The 19579-nt window shown below is 35.1% G+C and overlaps 1 protein-coding gene across 1 annotated transcript; it reads left to right on the forward strand.

Annotated features, from left to right (window-relative positions):
* The first annotated feature begins 3017 nt into the window (after positions 1-3017).
* On the forward strand, positions 3018-19529 carry GSH2 (glutathione synthetase 2). Its single transcript, XM_022303794.2, has 12 exons — positions 3018-3463; positions 4552-4721; positions 6148-6223; positions 6647-6777; positions 7270-7392; positions 7487-7567; positions 7831-7911; positions 8007-8076; positions 10793-10914; positions 13188-13327; positions 13428-13620; positions 19169-19529. Exons 1-12 carry the CDS (start codon positions 3125-3127, stop codon positions 19290-19292), a joined length of 1650 nt encoding a protein of 549 aa, XP_022159486.1. The 5' UTR covers positions 3018-3124; the 3' UTR covers positions 19293-19529.
* The last annotated feature ends 50 nt before the right edge of the window (positions 19530-19579 follow it).

Genomic DNA, 19579 nt, shown 5'->3' on the forward strand with positions numbered 1-19579 from the left:
GGTTCACTTTTTAGAGGGATTAAATTTCTTCTGGAGAGTTCACGTGGGCTATACAATTTAATTGCTTAATCCATTTGTTGCATAAAAATATTTAGGAAAAATTGGGATGTAAAGATTGTTACTTTTAGGCTAAAAATGATATTAAGTCGATCTATTGATTTAAGAAAAAATTTAAAAATCTATCCTTGAAATTGATTTTTTGAAAATTGAAATGGAACAATCGACCAAATTTATTTACCAATAAAATCGTATCGATGAATGAAACGGAAAAAAAATAAATTCAAATCCAAATAATGCCAATTGATTAAACTGGTTTAATTTTGTTGGTTTTGTATAGTTTTTTAGTTTCAATTAATACTCGAGAGAAAACTATATCTTTAGCATCTATCGGTTGAGAAATGGTTTTATTTGATTCTATAATGGTTTCGTTTGTACGAAATTAAGTTGCTATTTATAATTTCTTTAGTTAATAAAAAAACATATTATTTCAAAAACAAAAACAAAAACATATTTTCTAATTTTATAAAATAAAATAGAATAAACAACATTATTTATTAAATTCACGGAAAAAAAAAGTCATCAAAGGGCTTGAATTTTGAAAATTGGTTTAAGATATCCTCCCTCCATCAAATACTTAATTGTTAATTGTTTTTAGTGTGGTTAAATTTGTCTAAATAAATTATTATATCATTTCTTCTTCACTTATGCCATATTTTCATTTAAATTATTAATATATTTGACTTGTCGTTTAAAATATAAAATTATGGTGTTTCAAATAAGTTTCGGATATAGAATTATTTCTGGGGGAAGGGAGCCTCCCAAAGGCAAATAGAATTTAGGTGGAGGTATTAAATTTTCATCAACATGTCCACATTTTCATCAACATGTCCACATTTTTATTAATTTCTCATCTGTCTATGTGTTTAATATCAATATTAGAAGCGAACATAGCTCCGTAGTAATTGACATATATCTTCAACCTAGAGGTTGTGAGTTTGATCCTCTACCCACATCTTGTACTAAAAAAACATCGACATTAGGAGTGAAGCGACATTACATAATATTAATTCTAATAAATTTTAACTTATTTAAAAATGGTAAACTGTTTATTTGTTAATTTAAAGGTTTGTTATAAATGTTTTAATTTGTCTCTGTTACAAATATTGTACATCAACATTTGATTGATATTTTTGTCTAACATTTCTATAAAATTGAGATCCCAACATTGTCAACAATATCAAAATTTAAAATCGTACTTATAATAAATATAAAATTTTAATCTCTAAACTTTTATGTTTATGTCATTTTGATTCTTAAATTTTTAAAACTTATATTTGTCTTCAAAATTTTCATTAAAAAATTATTTCAATCTTTGTGGTCCATTAACTTATGGGTAAGTAATTCAACATAAATCTAATAAAGGCACATGATTTGTTTTGATGAATTAAAAGACTAAAATGTAAATTTAAAGACTAAAAGAAAACACTATTTAAACTTAAGTTTTCTTTTAAAATATATAAAATTGAAAAATGTAAATTGTAAATTGGATAAATGTAAAGACAATACAAAAATGTTAATACGAGACTCAAAATTTGTTGTACTTAAAAAAACATGAATGTGATCAGGGAAATCTAGGTTCTTTTCGAATATAAAATTACTGTTTTAACCTTGTGCGAGGGAGGGATAGGGCATAATTTATGAATTATGTGGAAACCTTCTTCTTTTCTTTTTTTTTTTCTTTTTCTTAAAGGTTTATTACAAATATAAAAATATGGGCGGTGATGACATTCCTTTTTACTTTTTAAGTGCACCCACCAACAGAGTTTTTATTTTTTCTAATAATTTCTTTTTTTTTTTCCAAAGTGGAAGAGTTTTAAAAAGACAATTAAAAAAAAAGGAGAGAAATTTTCATTCGTGTATGACCTTTATTCTCTTTGGCAGCTTGCAATATTTTTAACTTGTATGTATTAGAAAGCATATTAATGACATATATTCTATTTTTTATTATTTTTTTTTCATATTTGAACTTTTTGTCTAACATGGAAACTTCCTCAAATTTTTAAAGGTATACTTTAGTTCTTACACTTAAAAAAGAAAAAATAATCATTTTAATTTTTATCTTAATTTACTATCAATAGTTTAACACACGTATGGATAATGTAACTTTAGAAAGATAATTCAGGTTTTAATCAATTAAATTATACTCATGTCGACCACAAAAATGAGATTTAAAGCTTAAATTTACGGATTTAAATCGATTCATTTTGACGAAACTAATTAGAATTGGTTTTAGGTGATTAAATATTTCCAGAGCAAAAAGAAAAATCTTTTAATCTTCATTTACATATTACATTAAATTATTTTAAATCCCTAGTAAATATGATTCATCCAGGTACCTAAACTTAGGTAGGACAATCTCTTAGTTGCAGATAAACTACACCTAGCTATGCTTGCTTTGACAAAAACAATCATATTTTTATTATAAATTTAAACTTAAAAAGAATAAGTTACATCAATTTTTTCAAAACTACCCTGCATTGAGCTTTTTTTCAATTTTAAAAAAGATTATTATTTTTTTAGTATAATAATACATGAAGGTGGAGTTCGAACATGCTACTTTAATCGAAAATACATATTTTTAATTAGTTGAACCTAACATGAGCATAACTTAATAGTAATTGATACATCTTTCTTCCCTTGAGGTTCAGGTTCAAATTTCATACTCCAATTTGACTATTTAAATTGGATTCAGATTGACATATTTGAAAGAGATTATTTGTGAATTTTGCTTCCTACGACTATTTTAACCAAAATTTATAAGCATGTTTGTAGTACAACATATTCTTTCCAAGAAAAAAGTGGAATTTATTATTTACATTCCCTCTTATCATGTAATTGGATATTTCTATAAAATTGAGGTTACAACATTTTCATTCAAGTCAAAGGTAAAAACTCGAGAATGACTTGAAGAGAACGTGGGCAGAATCCGTTTTTCTTCTTTCTTTCCAATTGGAAAATGGCTTATCAAAAGAATTGACGTCCCATGGCCAAGGCCAACCACTCGCCATGCCATGTCGCGCCATTGGCCGCATCTTTCTAGGGAGAAAATAGAGCCAAATTCGATATGGGTTCTGCCCATTCTTCATGCTCTCTCATCCCCACTTCCCCCACTAACCAATTCTGCTTCCCCCCACCGCCAATTAACTCATCAAACTTCCGCCCAAATCAGAATCAAATCAGAAATTCAATCAACTTCACGTCTCACCCTTTTCTTTCTTCTTCCTCTTCAAAAGTCTTGCCTTTGAGGTGTAGCAAGGTGGGTGAATTTGAAACCCAAGTGAAGTTCTTGAAAACCATGGCGGATATTCACGGCATCGATCAAGAGTTGCTCCAGAAGATGGTCTACGATGCTCTTGTTTGGAGCTCTCTGAATGGGCTTGTTGTTGCTGACAGGTCTGTGAAGGTAAGCGTTGATGTTCTCTGCCTTTTATTTGGTTTTTGGATGCTGAAAATGGTTTATGGGGAGATGGTTGTGGATTTTCTTTATTGCTTCAGCTGTTAGTTTGGAGAAATGGAGAATTTTAGTTTTCAGAAATGAAGGATCATATGATCGATAAAGGTGGAATATCCCTCATTGCTTGTAATGCTTTCCCCTGCTCCATCTTTTTCAAAGTAGAAATAAACTTTTCTTTGATATGTGAAAAGTTAAAGTGGAATCAAAGTCTACAGACCAAAATTACAAGCTAGAATCACACCAATTTGTGATTGTTACAAAGGGAGTATAATTACTAAACTCTTTATCAATAGAAAACCAAAAAGATATATGGAACTTTGCTAACTCAAAAACCTCCCTCCAATATTTACTTTTCGCATTGAAAAGTCCATTATTTCTTTCCAACCAATTACTCCAAAGTATCAACTTAGTGGCTTTGACCCGAAGTTTCTTTATTTATTCTTAAAATGGTGTCCGCATATCATTTGAACCAGATTTCCGTCCAAAGAATGAGGATGAACCCAAGATGATCCAGAAATTTGTGAAAGAGAAACCCAAATATTCTTAGTAAAGGAGCAATGGAAAACGAGATGGTGCATTCCTTTAGATGCATTCAAATAAAGAGAACACCGAAAATGATTCAAGACCATTTAGGGACATCTCCTTTGTAATCCTCCTATTGTATCGAGGCCATGAAGACAGAGAAAGTTGTCCAAACAAAGACATTAACCTTTCTACAGCATTTACTTTCAAAAATTGCCAAGGAAAAGTCTTTTGTTGAAATTTTATGAATCTTTATTTGATTATAGAATAGTGATTGCACCAGAACAGAACCAAAAAAGTACCAGAACTGAACCAAAAAATTAGAAGTTTCATATTCTCTCATCATTTCCAGCAAGTGTTATTTGTCCAATTAAAAATGTGGTGGAAATTTCTTAAAGTAGGAATCGCAAAGGATGTTTATAAAGTGCTCTCTGATGCTGAAGCAACACATTTTTTCTTTTCTTTTTTTTTTTTTGGAAAATTTTTAATATTCTTTCAAATGTCTCAAAATGTAGAGATCTGGAAGAGTACCAGGTGTAGGTTTGGTTCATTCTCCAATTGCCTTGTTGCCGGGGTTATTTCCTGAAACTTATTGGACGCAAGCATGTGAGTTAGCCTCCATTTTTAATGAATTAGTTGATCGAGTGAGCTTGGATGGGAAATTTCTACAAGAATCGCTATCCAGGTATTCTTTGGCTCTTTTCAAGTTAGGCACAGACACTAATTATTTTTCTTTTTTTGGTTTTTTGTTTTTATATCTACGAGTGTCTGGACCAGCTTATGCGCACCTTGACTAATTTCACGGGACAACTGCCTCACCCTACTACATTTGGTTGCCTAAGTAACTTGTAGGATATTAAATCCTAGCCACCATGATTTGAACCCAAACACTAATTATTCTCTTTCATCTAAATTCCATAAAACTTGTTTTTGAGCATTACTACTAATATTTGGTGTCGCAAAACTGAGAGCCAGTTTACACCTAAGTAATTCACAACCACTTGCACTCATCAGTGGTCTGTTGCATCTTCTTTTCAATGTAAATACCCTCTGCATTCTGTTCTTATTTACATGGTTCCTCCAATTTTCCAAAGCTACCACTAACGTATATTATCATAGTATTTGCTCTGTAGTCAACCTGCTGATTCCTACTCCTTCCTTCATCTCAACTTGTATGTGTATTACAAGTTGAGATGAAGAATGCCTTATATGAACATTTCTCCCCATTTGTGCACCATTTACAGGCGTTGCTCTGAAACCCAATGCCACATCTTAATTTTTTGCAACCTTGCAGCTGCTTTTTGGGAGGTGATATTATCAGCTTTTGAATGGTCTACCACCCTCCCAAATGATCCTTCTCTTGTCCTCTTGCTCACCCTACCTGGCCATCCATTTAAAAAGGAAAAGAAGCTTCTTTGGTTGAATTTTGTTAGGCATTTCTTTTGGAGTATTTGGCTAGAAAGGAATCAGAGAATCTTTCATGGACAGGAGCTCTCTTTTGTTATGTCTTTTGACACTATTTTTTTTTTTTGGCAATTACTTAGTACAAATGTTCTATTTTCTATAACGATAGCTTCTCTTATCTTAAATCCAATTGGAGAAGTTTTTTTTGTAACTCCCTTGAATTAAGGTCTTTTCCCTCTTTTGTAATTTCATACCATCAATAAAATTGTTTCTCATCAAGAAAACTTGTATGTCAACGTTTCTAGAACTTCTAAACATCATACTTGATGAAATATCTGAAATTGGAGAACTGACGTTTTCAGACCAGATTTCTTATGTCATGATAATTATAACATTATTGTTTTGTGTTAGCACTACTCTTGCCTGGACTTCCACATTTTATATGGTGTTTATCTCCTTTTTGGGATCTTGTTCTTTGTATTTAATTTAATTTGATGGTAGTGCCTTCTTTATTAGCATGTGCCTTTTGTGGCTGCAACGTATTCAATCTATTCATGTGGTTCGTCCCTTTTTGCTTTTTGTTTCTTTCCTTTAAATTATTTAGCTAGTTAGGATGCAGATCTATCTACCCCCACCTTTTACCTTTATGGTTATTGCTAAAATTGTTCTCAACAAAAATGATATTTTATATGTTATTCATGTTGCAGAACTAAGAAAGTAGATGATTTTACGTCTAGACTTTTGGATATTCATTCCAAGATGCTTCAGATTGACAAAAAAGAGGTAATTGTGCGCTAATTTTCATCAGTATTATGGTGTCTTGATGAATAAACTATCAAACATTTATATTGTACCTATTTTGATAAAGTTCTGGTGTTGTTTTATCACAAGTATTCAGTTAAAAATATAATTTTTTAGTGCAACCAATTCACTATGTGTGTACCATTCGTTTGTTAGGTTTTTACTGCGTGACATGGAATACTTTGAATAAGTAAAAGAGAAAAAACCTCATTACTTCAATTTTTGAAGTAAAAGAGAAAAAACCTCATTACTTCAATTTTTGTAAATGAATAACAAACCTCCATGATGGTTTGTAGTTCCAAAAGGCCTTACCTACTCAATTTCCCTATGGCATGAAAATTTTGGTAACCAAAACGGTTGTATTATTTAATTGAAGAATTGTAATGAGCTTTATTATTCAAGCAGGAAATTCGCTTGGGTTTACATCGGTCAGATTATATGCTTGATGAGAAAACTAAATTACTTCTTCAAGTAGAGCTCAACACCATATCATCTTCATTTGCTGGGCTTAGTTGTCTTGTCAGTGAACTTCATAGGTAAATACTATAGAAATTTACACTTGAGATTTCTTGTAGCTTAGCTATGTGTACACTTGGTCATCTTAATCCTCCCATTAAAATTAAACTTTTATCAGGGAAAAATGTGCATGTTGGCAGATTATATTTGGTCCTGCTAGCCAAAGGCTCTTCTTTTAAAGATTAAATTGTAAAGGAATCAAATAATTTTTAAAGGAATTAGTTAAGAGTTGGAGGAATTCCTTGGAGGGTTTAAAAATTATTGGTTTCTTTGCTATACTCTGTCCCACCTTTTGTAATTTACAAGTTTTCTTTGACCACTGCCAATTGAAGTAATTTGAGAAATTTCTTTAGTTTGGCGTGCTTTCTCCTCTTTTTATATGATAGTCAGAGCATTGTCTTTTTCGCCAAAAGTTCTCTTGATTATTTGTGACGCCTCAGAGCTTTGATTCAGCTAAAGAAAATTATTTAATTCCATGCCTGATCGTTTCCTTTGTTATTTTCTGCGGCCAGTGATATACTTAGTCAATACGGGGAAGTCCTTGGATTGGACTCTAGAAAGATTCCTAAAAACCATGCGGTTAATCAATATGCTGAGGTATTGGCCAAAGCTTGGACTGAATATAATAACGCCAGGTTAGATTTGATAACTTGACCTTATTTGCCTCCATTTCTAAAAGCCTATTTTGCAGTGCATATATATATAAATTGGGTTATTATTTTTTTGCAGTGCTGTTATTCTGATTGTAGTTCAAGCTGAGGAACGCAACATGTATGATCAGCATTGGCTTTCTTATAACTTGAGAAAAAGATATCCACTTCTATCAACATAATGAGCCCGTTAGAATGCATTATTATCTTTACAATGCCCCTGTTCTTCTGATCTACTTCAGAAAGCATGAACCAATTTTCTCAGTTTACAATATACTTCTGACCAAAACTATAGATATTTTCTTCTCAAAAAAAAAAAAAAAAAACTACAGATATTGGAAAAGAGATTTTCGATTTTGAAAATTTTGATAAATTTGATATATCTAGAGTTTGCTAAGTAAATATTCCTTAGCTTTATAACACACATAATGTCAAGACTCTCCGTAAGACACTGGCAGAAATCGATAGGGAGGGAGAACTGCAATCTGATGGAACGCTCCTTGTGTAAGTAATGTTGAATGTCAAAATTGGTTTTTTCTCTGGAATTTGGGTTACAATTTTATTTTGTAAAATAACTCTTGAGAACTTTTTCACTGCAGGGATGGCCAAGCAATTGCAGTTGTGTACTTCAGGGCTGGATATACGCCATCTGACTATCCTTCTGAATCAGTGAGAAACTGCTTCTGGCAGCTGACCTTGTTTTAGTTGGGATTAAGTTGATATATACTTTTTGGATGGGCTTTGCTGTTATTCATTTGTGTTATCTTCGAGGAAGAAACTCACTTTTTCTAGTGAATCTCAATGGTTTCATGAGATTTTAAGACACCAAGAAAAAGTAAACTCAATCACGGTATTGTTATATAGAAATCTGAACGTTTAGTTGTCTGAGGATTTAAGAGTTTCACAAGTCGAATTCCTTATCAATTTCATTAGACCTTCGTTCTCATCATACTGGCTTTGTGGAAGTATCAGGGAATTCATTGGCTGTTCTTCTAACTTAAAGTTCTTGTCTAAAAAAGTTAGGGAGAAATAAGTTGAAGTGTTGAAACTTCATAATAATAGTAAAAATGAGAGTACAAGCTCCAAAATCCTCCTCTTTGTCGTCATTTGAATCTAGGTCCTCCAAACTTAGTACACTTATAGGTCTTCTTAGATTAAGTCTTGGAATTGCATTCGTCAGAGGGTGAATGTGCTTGGAATTTGATGTCCCTTGATCTTGCTCATTAGAACTTGCAGTTGCTTATTCTCAAGCTCATCTTATTCAACTCCGCTGCTTGTATTTGTTGAACCAATGTCGTTCCATGAATTTAACACTCTGAATGTCTTTACTTGTTGCTTTCAAGAGAGGAGTTCTTCCAATTCGTTAATGGCTTGATACCTATGGTTAATGGTACCTATAGGGATTGGGAGAACAGTTACACAATTTAGAAGTAGGGAAGATTTATCTCCATTAGTATACACCTCTTTGGTAAAGTTTAAAAATAAAACCATACGGGCTTAGGCGCCCAAAATTGACAATATCATTCCCCTGTGTTAGCAAGTGGTATTGCAGCTCCTTTCTGTAGGTTTGGCCTCCTTGTCTTGGGTTGGTTTTTTGTATGTCCTTGTATATTATTTCACTTTTCTCAATTAAAGCTCAATTTCTTATTTTAAAAAAAGAAAAAATAAGTGGTATTGAAGCCATGCTTTAGATATAGCCATGTGGATGAAATCCTTGAAAAATTAACAGAATGGTAAGCCTCGTTTAATGAGTCATGTAGATGAAATCCTTGGATGGCAGAAGAAAGTGTTGAGCTCCAGTTACTTCAGCAAGGTTGAGCCATGATAGGATTCTATTGAACAAGTGACAGCCCTTTAACTCCAAGGCTCAAGCTCTTTCTCTTCTAAATCAACCTTCCAATTTTCTCAAAATCGGAAACACTTGGAAAGGGCAGTGGAGGGGCTTGATTTGGAAGGCTCTAGTACCCAAAAAAGTGAAAATTTTCACATGGTCTTCGTTGCACAGAGGCATTAATACCACAAAGAGGTCACAGCGAAGGTTCCTTACTTGGGTTTTGTCTCCTTCAGTATGCTATCTTTGTAAAGGGGGGAGGATTCTATAGATCATTTGTTACTTCATTGTCCCTTTGATTTTAAGGCTTGGTCTTTCATCTTCAAGGAGCTTGGTATTTCTATATGCTTCCCTAAGAAGGCTGACAAGTGGATGCTGGAAATCTTGGTGGGGTTGAGGTTTAAGGGCAAATCTAAGGTCCTCTGGTGTTGCACTGTGAAGGCTGCCTTGTGGTCTATTTGGATGAAAAGAAATCTTAGAGTTTTCGAGGACAAAGCTAATTCAGAGGATTCTTTTGTGGATAGTATTGTACTTGGCCGTACAAGATACAAGTTTTTGTAATTACAACCTTTCCATGATTATTAGAAATTGGAAGGCCTTTCAGTAATAGTTCTCCCAGGGAAGAGGTTCTCTCCACCCCTTGCCTTAGGCTGTCCTTTTTTGTGTAGCTGATATGATTTATTCAGTTTCTTATGCATATAACTATAAAAGTGGTGCATTTGTTAAAAAGATTGTCAAGGAAGACTTGATAGTTCTTCGTTTGATGGGAGGATTCACAAGGGTATGACAAAGTATGGTTAGAGCTAGTTATCCCACAATGATTGAGCTCTATCAGATATATGATATGTTTTGGAGAAGAGGAATTTGATCGAGTAGGAGCAAACTCTCATTATTGTAAAGAGTGAATGGTTAAATGGTTAAATGATTATGAGAGGAGGCGATCCTTTGTTTGACTTGAGGGTTGATGCTCCTTTACTTGAGAGAGGATTATTGGGGATGTGAATATAGTTCACATCGCTTAGAAGGGGGAGAGATCTTGAGGATTAAGGACAACATCTTCATTTGCCTGCGGTTGTTTGGGTGGATTCTAAATGTAAAATTATTCGGGCTTAAGCCACAAAATGGATAGTATCTTAGTTTTTTGAGATACAGAGAGTTTACTTGTTCTAACTCCTAAACAATGTCACCCTGAGGTTACTAGGTAAGAAAAAACTCAGGAAGTTTCTTTGATTCAAACTCTTACAAGCTTGAGTTGTTTAAATAGGCATTGTATTTATCAACAGTAACCCATTAACCCCTGGTAATTTTAAAGTAATCATAAACTATACATATGTACAGATACCTACTGCAGTAAATTAAACAGTAATGAGTAACCCACTTGCTCGTAAACTGTACATCTGATAGTTGTTTTTATGGAGTTCTATTTATTTCAATTCCAAGAAATGGAAGTCTCTCTCTTAATGTTGTTTAACCTCACTTGTCAATTGTTCAAGTTCACTTTTTCTCGAGTAAAGCTTTGGGGATATTTACTCATTCAAATGGTAAAAATTTCAGGAATGGAGATCAAGGTTACTTATGGAGCAGTCATCTGCAATCAAATGTCCATCGATATCTTATCATTTAGCAGGCACCAAGAAAATTCAACAGGAGCTTGCAAAACCAAATGTACTTGAAAGGTATTAATTGCTTTTGCATCTTCAGTCATCATCTTCCCAGCAACCCCATTTGGCATCAATGATGGAAGAGATAAGACCCTTTCTTGAACCAATTGATTTGGATATATTAGACAAATGGTTAATTTCGTCTATAAACTTTTTACATGAAAGTTCAAAAGATTCTGAAAAAAAAAAATTGTTATGCTCAATATTTTAAGTTTCATAGGTACATGTCGTAACCAGCGCAAGGTGCACCTCAAGGCGACAAGCCCTTTGGTCGCTTACAGCGAGAGGCGAGCAAAAGGCGAGGCTTGAGTGAAACAAAGCGCACCTTAATAAATAACTAAGAATGATATGTATAGAGCATAAATTTATATTGTGAACATAGTGATCAAAACTATAAAAGATCAATACTAAAATAGTGAATTTATCAAAATGTTAAAAAGAAACATAAAATAACAAAATTCTATTAGTTTCCAACAAACAACATTAAGAAATAAGTGCAAAAGTAAATGTAAGACATCAAAGATCATCATCCTCTAAATCTAAAGCCCCATCTTCATCTTGGACATTCTTCTCTCAGTTTCCATGTCCAATTCTAATTCTTCTTTGTCAATGTCATCATCAGTCATCACTAACCACCTGTATAGTTGATTTTATAGCTCTAGAAGTTGTGACAGTAGTAGATGACTTTGCTTTAGATCTTGATCTTGTAGATCTAGTTTGCCTTAGGGCTCTCTAACACCCCTAGACTCGGCTATCCCCATGTGAGGTCATCATCATCAAAACCAACTCATTATCATCTTCGCTATTTTCTTCTTCGAGTCTTCCAACCAACCATTCATTACTTTTATCAATATGATTCAAAGAAATTGGATCAAGTTTGTCCTTTAGACTATACGTTCTTTTAAGTGCTTGGTTATATTTTACATAAACTAAGTCATTAAGATGCTTTTACTCTAACCCATTCGTCTTCGTTTTTGTAACCCTCTGGCCTTGTGGGGATATCTTATCTCCCCTTTTTGTATGGTTTTTCACCAATTATTTGTTTCCGTATAAAGGAAAAAACTTAGTTCCTATCCCAAATATTAACTATCTTGAGGCTGATGTCCACCAAAGGCAAAGATACCACCTTCTACTTTGTAAGATTGCCGTAAACTTCTTTATCTGTTTGTTGCCATAACAGATTCCAAATGGGTTTTTCTGGCACCTTAGTGAAGCCAACTGGAGTGCAAAAATGATTAATCTTCAAACCAGACACTGACTCAAAGATAGTGATACTTCTGTAGAAGTTTTCAATCTCGTGAGTGTCCTGAGCAACGAAAGAGTATGCTGTCATATGTGAATTGTAGATGATTAAGTTGGATTCAATCTTTGTTCACAAGAAAATTCTTAATCTTCCTCATCTGGTAAACTTTATCAAGTAACCTGATAAAGGAATCACCAACCAGCACAAAAAGAAGGGGATAGAGGATTCCCGCCTCAAACCTCTCTCAGCTTTAAACCTCCCCTTGGGCCTGCCATTTAGAAAGATAGGGAAGGAAAGCTGAGAAATCACAACTGAAAATCCACATTCTATTCTCCACTCTCAAGCCTTCTTTTGAAGGATGGTCTTTTTCTTTTGAAGAATGCTAGAAAGCTTCAATGTACCATTTCATAGGTCTCATGTGGATCAAGTTAATGACATCATCATCTTCTTTCTTCCCTTTTTCTCCAATCCTTCATAAATTTATTAGCTACCAAGACATCTAGAATTTCCTATTATGCACAAAAGCTGATTGATTGATGATGAATTGACGATTCTGCAAAAGAGAGCCTCTACTGTTCTTTTCTTCTAAAACCCCTGAAATGATTTTGTAAAGGCTAGAAACTAAACTAATATGTGTGGAAATGTGTACTAGCTTTTTGAGCAGAAAGTGTATGGCCAGCATACACATGGGTGAAGTCGTTCTGAGGAACTTTTGGAACAACTTCAATAAGTAAAGATAATAAAGGCAAGATGATAATTGAATATTAACCAAAAAAAAAGCGAACATCAAGATGTTGTAGTTTCTTTGAATTAGCTCGTGAACTACTTTCCAAAGTTTTATCTGCTTCATCCTATTTAGACAAATTGTTGAGAAACTAAAGCAGCTGAAGCTTAATATTCTTTTTCCAGATTAAGGTGTTCACGGTAGGAGCATTTAAATGCTTGTTATGGGTTTTATCTTCCTGGGATTTGATAACTTATCTAGGAAATAGATTTTCTTATTGCAATTTCTATTTGCAGCTGAAATTTTAAGCCCCTACTCCAGGTTTGTAGACAGTAAAGAGGATATTGCAAAGATAAGGAAATGCTTTGCAGGGTTGTGGAGTTTAGATGACACAGATACAGTTAAAAAAGCCATCGAAACACCAGACCTATTCGTTATGAAGCCACAAAGAGAAGGCGGAGGTCTGTTCCATTACCTTAATTTTTTCAATGTAAATTTGCATAATTCTGTGTTCTTGACAATGAAAAATCCATTAACAAAGAAGTCATTAATCTAATTCAGGGAACAACATCTATGGTGATGATGTGAGGAAAGCCCTTCTAAGATTGCAGAAGGAAGGGAATGAAGAAGATGCTGCGTACATTCTTATGCAGAGGATATTCCCATCTGTTTTCCCGACGATTTTTGTGCGAGACGGGATCTATCATAAGGACCATGCAATTTCAGAGCTTGGTATATTCGGGGCTTACTTAAGGTATGCAACTCTCATTCGTACAACTTCTCTAATGCTAAATACCTGCTTTTTATGGTGGATGAAGAAAGGAGAAGGGAAAATAAAAACTATCGAAGAGAGTAATGTTTCATTGTTCCAGTATAGGGATGCAATTTCTATTTTACTCTATTACTTGCTAGTTTTGCTATGTTGAGTCAACCATGGTGTGATTTTTTTTTTTTTTTTTTTTTTTTTTTTTACCAAAACACTTTTATTAAAAACACAAAACCAAAGCACGCCTAAGGGTGGAGGGTGACACCCTCCCCACTAACTAGACCAAAGAAGCTTTTCAATCTTTGACAATCATGAAGAGATTATAATTACAAAAAAAAATTTATTGTGGCTTGTAGCCCTCATAGTTTGATTTTGAGAATCCTGTTAGGAGTAGTACTTTCAAATGAAGTACTCAAAGAGAGTGAGTCAAAACTTTAATTTTTTTTTTGAACAAGATACGAAATTTTCATTGATAAATGAAAAGGAACAAAATTGTTCAAAGATACAAACTCCCTAAGGAGTGAACATAAAAGAAATAATTAAAATAAAAGGAATAAAAAGTTCATAAACATAAAGAAACCACATTAAAGGGGAGTTATAAAAGCCTCCCAATTCATACAAAGCATACTAGGAGAATAAGAAGAGAAGAGATCGGAACTGTGAGGCTTTGAATTTGGCTATTGACAAGCACTCTATTGGAGAACGATTCTTACCTTCAAAGACCCGTTGATTTCTTTTAAACCACAATTCGGATAGGAGAGCTTTTATCCCAACAGCCCAAAGCAGATTGGTTTTAGAGCTTGCTCGCAATCCAATGAAAAGTTGTAATATAATTTGAGGCAACTCCAGATCCCACACCCATGAAAGATCAAACGTTGATAGGAATTTCTTCCAACAAACCTCCGCATAGCTACATGAAAAAAAGACACGTCTTTGGGTTTCTCCACTTGCCTTGCACATTAAACAAATCGATGACTGCATCAAAGTATCGGGCATTTTCTTTTGTAGCGTCTTTGTAGTGTTAACTTTGCCCATAAGAAGAATCCAGACCAGAAAATTAACTCTCTTTGGACAAAAAGAGCTCCATAGAATAGATAAAACTTCCTTAGGAATATTAGAGATCGAATGCCTGAACTTACTCAACGATCGAACAGAAAAAAAGCCCGAAGCTTCCAAACTCCATACTTGATGATCCTCTGAATCATTAAGGAAAATAGAAGCGAGTAAGGATAAGATTTGCCCGTTCAATGACTTATTTATCCTTCAATGAACGCCTATAGGCAGCCTCCAAGAAGAACTAATGCTATCCCAAGCATCCGTTACCACAATGAAAGGATCAGAAGAGATCCTAAAGATAGCTGGAAATCTATCTTTAAGCAAAACATCTCCCACCCAAAGGTGATGCCAAAGCAAACTCCTTTTACCGTTCCCAATTTTTAAATGGGAAAACGATTCCACTTGCTTCCATGCTTTGGATATGTTCCTCCAAGGACTTCTACTTGAACTAGACAACTTAGGCAAAGTGCACCAACCCCAAAACTTAAAATAACCAATAAAACTGGTTAGTTAGACTGGTGTGAAAAATACCAGTAGGTTAATTCGATTTTCTAAAGTATAAGATCGAGAAATAGTTGGCTGAATTTAGTTTGGATAACATTTTGTTGTTAGTTTGGGTCTGATGGTCAGTTCAAGTTTAACAAAGATTCAATTTTTTTTTATCATCAAGGGTTAGCCTGTTGTCATTAGGGTTAATGCTTAGAGGAAACGGGTTCAATCTATGGTAGCCACCTATGGTACCTAAGAATTTTTTTATTGTAAACCAGATTTATTGAAAAAAGATGAAAGAGAACAAGTACAAAAGGGCAAAAAGCCCAAAGACAAGGGGCATACAAAAAGACAGCCCACAGCCAGAGTTTGAAAGCTAACTATACAAAATGGACTCCAATTCAAAACACTTGGACCTAAAGAGTAAGAACAAAACTCTTTAGAAACCGATGCCCAAATAGAGGCGTTAAACCTAGCAATAGACCAGACCATCTCAGGAGGTAGCTCAAGATCCCTGAAAATCCTATTGTTCCTTTCCAACCAGATACCCTAGATCACTGCGAAAAAACCCAGCTGCCAAAGAATTCGACCCTTATCTATCTGAGCACCCCCAGGTCTAGCCAAACTAAGATGGAATAACTGGAAGAAGCAATCCCAAATAGTATAGGCATACTAACAATTCCATAACATATGGTTTAGGCCTTCAACATCCTTCTTGTACAATGCACACCAAAACTGCCCTACCGACATTGAAGAATGCCTCAGGATGCGATCCAAAGTGTTAACTCTATCAAGTAAGACTTGGCAAACAAATAATCTAACCTTCTTTGGGATTTTTACCTACTAGAGCAAGGACAAGATGAGACTCTTATAAGTAGACAAGTCACAAAGAAGACGAAAACATGACTCTCAAGAGAACTCCCCAATAGGATCGAGAGTCGAAAAATGAACATCCCTACCACTCAAGCTCAGAACCTGGTCAGCTAACAAAGCGATAAGAAGAATAACCTTCGTTGACTCTCTCTTGAAAAGAGGCTGACTAAATCTAAAAGAAAAGAAAGAAGAGGAACCCAAGGAGGAAGGATAGAAGCATTAAGCAACAAGACTAAATTTCGAAGACGCCAAGTGGTAAAGACCAGGAAATTGGACACAAAAAGGCCCATCGCGCAACCAAATATCCTCTCATAATAGAGTATTAGCCCAATTTCCCACAGAAAATTTGACAAATTGAGAGAAAGAAAGGAAACCCAGTTGCAATCTCTTTCTAGGGATTTTTGAAAGCTACCTGAAACTCGGTCATCCCTAGAAACCAAATTTACTAGCAATAACCTTATGCCACACAGATTCCATCTCGAGAGAGAAATGCCACCACCGTTTTGCCAGTAAGGCCTCGTCTCAACATGTCAGTTTCTTATAAGTCTTTCCAAATTCTTGCTAACCCCTGCAAGGATCCTAAACACTAAAAGGAAAGAATCCCACTCAAAATAGACTGGGCAAGGGTCAATCTCTCTCTCAAAAAAAAAGTCTTTCTTCTACAACAAATTTTCTTCTCTAAGACTAAGTTCCAAAAGTAACGACACTTAGGGTTATGCCCGAGAGGGAGACCTAAATAAGAAGCAAACACTCCTACCTCACACGCCACAAGAGAAGCCTAAAGCCTCCACCTTCCAAGAAGAATGGTTTAAACCTATGATTGAATACTTTCCCCTATTTATCGTCAACCTGAAAATAGATTCAAAGGAGTTTAGATAAGGATTAAGGGTTATAAAGCTCCTCTTGGCTGGAACAAAAAAGGATAGATATTAGGACCCCTATACCTATAGCACCCCATGTAATGAGAACATATTCTAGAAGGTAGAAGGGGGATGTGTAGGAGGAAAAGGTCTTACAGCCAAGAGAGTGAGGTCAATGAATGTTGCGAGTGTTTGAAAAGATCCCTCCAGGTTAGTGGGGAGGTTGTTTTGTGTTGTATGCTTTTGTGCTAGACTAGGAGGAGAGGTTACCCACCCGCTCGAATTGGTGGGGAGTTTGTATCTCCTTTGGGGTTTTTCTTTTGCTACATCAAATACTATTATGTGAGGAGATACTTCACAATAGTATCATCACAATATCATCACAATAGTATCATCTGCAAATTGAAGATGCAAGATATGAATGTTATTCCTATCCACCTGAAATCCCTCAATCATCCCTTCCTCCACCCCACTTGAAATCACTCTACTAAAAATATCCACAACCAGCAAAAAGAGGGAGGGGGAGAGGGGTCTCCTTGCCTAAGACCTCTAGTAAAGTGAAGGATGGAGTAGCTAGTCGACCTTATACAATCCAGATCCAAGACTGCCACTTATAACCAAACCCCTTTCTACCTAAACCTTATCCAGGAAATCACAGTCCACATGGTCATAAGCTTTCTCAAAATCAATCTTAAAGATGACCCCCTTCTTGCTTCTGGCTACTATACTCCTCAATAACCTCCATGGCTATAAGCATTTGATCTAGAATTTTGATGGGAATACTATTAGTTATTAAAGTATTAAGAGTATACCAGTACTTAGTAGGAAACTAAGTTAGTAGGATTCTGTTATAAATAGAGTGGGGGGTAAGAATGAAGGTAGGCAATTACTGTGTATGGTTTGAGCTTGAGTAAGAATATTCGAGAGAGGGGAGGGTCCAAGTACCTCAAGTTATTTGAGAGTTATTGTAATTCTTATATCTTTTATATTCAATATAATTATAGTTCAGATTTTATCAATTTGGTATCAGAGCTGTTTGGTTATGGTCTTAGAAATTAAGTTGGATGGTGCTGTACGTGAAGAGATATTGAAGATTTTACATGAAGGGATGGAACAATTGAAGAATGTGTTCCAATCTTTGAGTTTCAGAAAGGCAACGACAAATACTCAAGTGAAATTGGGAGAAGAGAAATTTGTGATAGAATCGGACATCTTATTTGGTAAAATACCAAAAATACTAAAGCGAGAGAGTGCCAAGAGATTGAAGGCACAAAGATGTATGGGAGAACAAAAGAGCAGGTTGAGGAATAAAAAGTCCGGACAAATGAAGAAGGTTGGTTTGCAATTGAGGGGAGGCGGACCGATAATTTGCCAAAGTTTGAAAACTTGAGGAAGACGAAGGAGATTTAGATGTCGGAGGAGATGTAGCCTCAGCAGACACCATGTTCGTGGGGAGGTGGATAATCATGAAGAAAATGGAAAAAAAAAAGTGAGAAAAATGGCAGCGGAGGCCATCGCTGGCGATAATTGCAAATGTGGTTTGAGAAAGGGACTTGGTAGAGGTGCCGATGGAAGCTTCATGAGATAGCAGTGATTGTTTAAGGTGTGGGATCATGAAAGAAAGAGGAGAGAAAGCACCCCAAGTGACCCACGTGAATGGAGAGGAGTTTGAAAAAAAATGGAGGCCGAGGCGAAGGGGGTAATTGGGCTGAATTTGCTGATTTTAGATAAAGTTGTTGAGGTTCATTTCTTTCCAAAGGCAAAAATAGCGAAGGTTTTGGCAAATGGGTTTTGGGCTGGGTTTCCCTATCAGTTTAACCCGAAAACTGACGCGAATGGCCATCCCCCTACCCAAGGCAGATAGTAGTCCTAGTGGCTGCTGCCTTGGTTCTCTCTTCTTTCGCCTATGCACACCACCACCTGTCCTCGCCTGTCGCACATGAACACCACTGTGCACCACAGTCTGATGCATTCCACCATTCGCCCTCATTTTTTGCACACCGTCGCCGTCATCAAAGGACAAGGTGTGTTTCAGGGGCGGGGTAATGACAGGAATACTATTAGTTATTAGAGTATTAAGGTTATATTAGTACTTAGTAGGAAAGTTGTTAGTAGTATTCTTACTCAATTTACTGTCAATTTTGGCCAGAAACCAACTTGCTTGCACTGCTAGCATTTAACTGGAATGTCAATCAATGTTATATCTCAAGGTAGTTTTCTTCATCTTATTAAAATTTAGGACTATATTTCATATGCAGGAACAGGGACAAAGTAATTGTAAATGACCATTGTGGTTACCTGATGAGAACAAAAACATCTTCATCAAATGAGGGTGGGGTTGCAGCTGGATTTGCAGTCTTGGACAGTGTCTACTTAACTTGAGTGAGAGTGCGATCAATCTACCCAATTCTCCAATGCCCCAAGTTTTAAATTATAGTATGATTATCATTGCTTGACAAAGGCTTTGTTTGCCATCTGCAAAACCTTTAGAAAATCCTCCTGTATTGGTTTAATTTTTAGTTGCCTGATTCTATGAGATTTGATGATTTGGTATCCTCAGAAAAGCCAAATTTTTCATTACAATTATTTATGCTTCAAACAAGAATCTCAATTCTTCAACTACTAAGGCTCAAGCTTTATCCACTTCCTTGGAGTCACCTATTTGAAAT

The sequence above is a fragment of the Momordica charantia genome (assembly GCF_013281855.1).
Source record: "Momordica charantia cultivar OHB3-1 chromosome 6 unlocalized genomic scaffold, Mcharantia_2.0 BLBB01000006.1, whole genome shotgun sequence".
Lineage (NCBI taxonomy): Eukaryota > Viridiplantae > Streptophyta > Magnoliopsida > Cucurbitales > Cucurbitaceae > Momordica > Momordica charantia.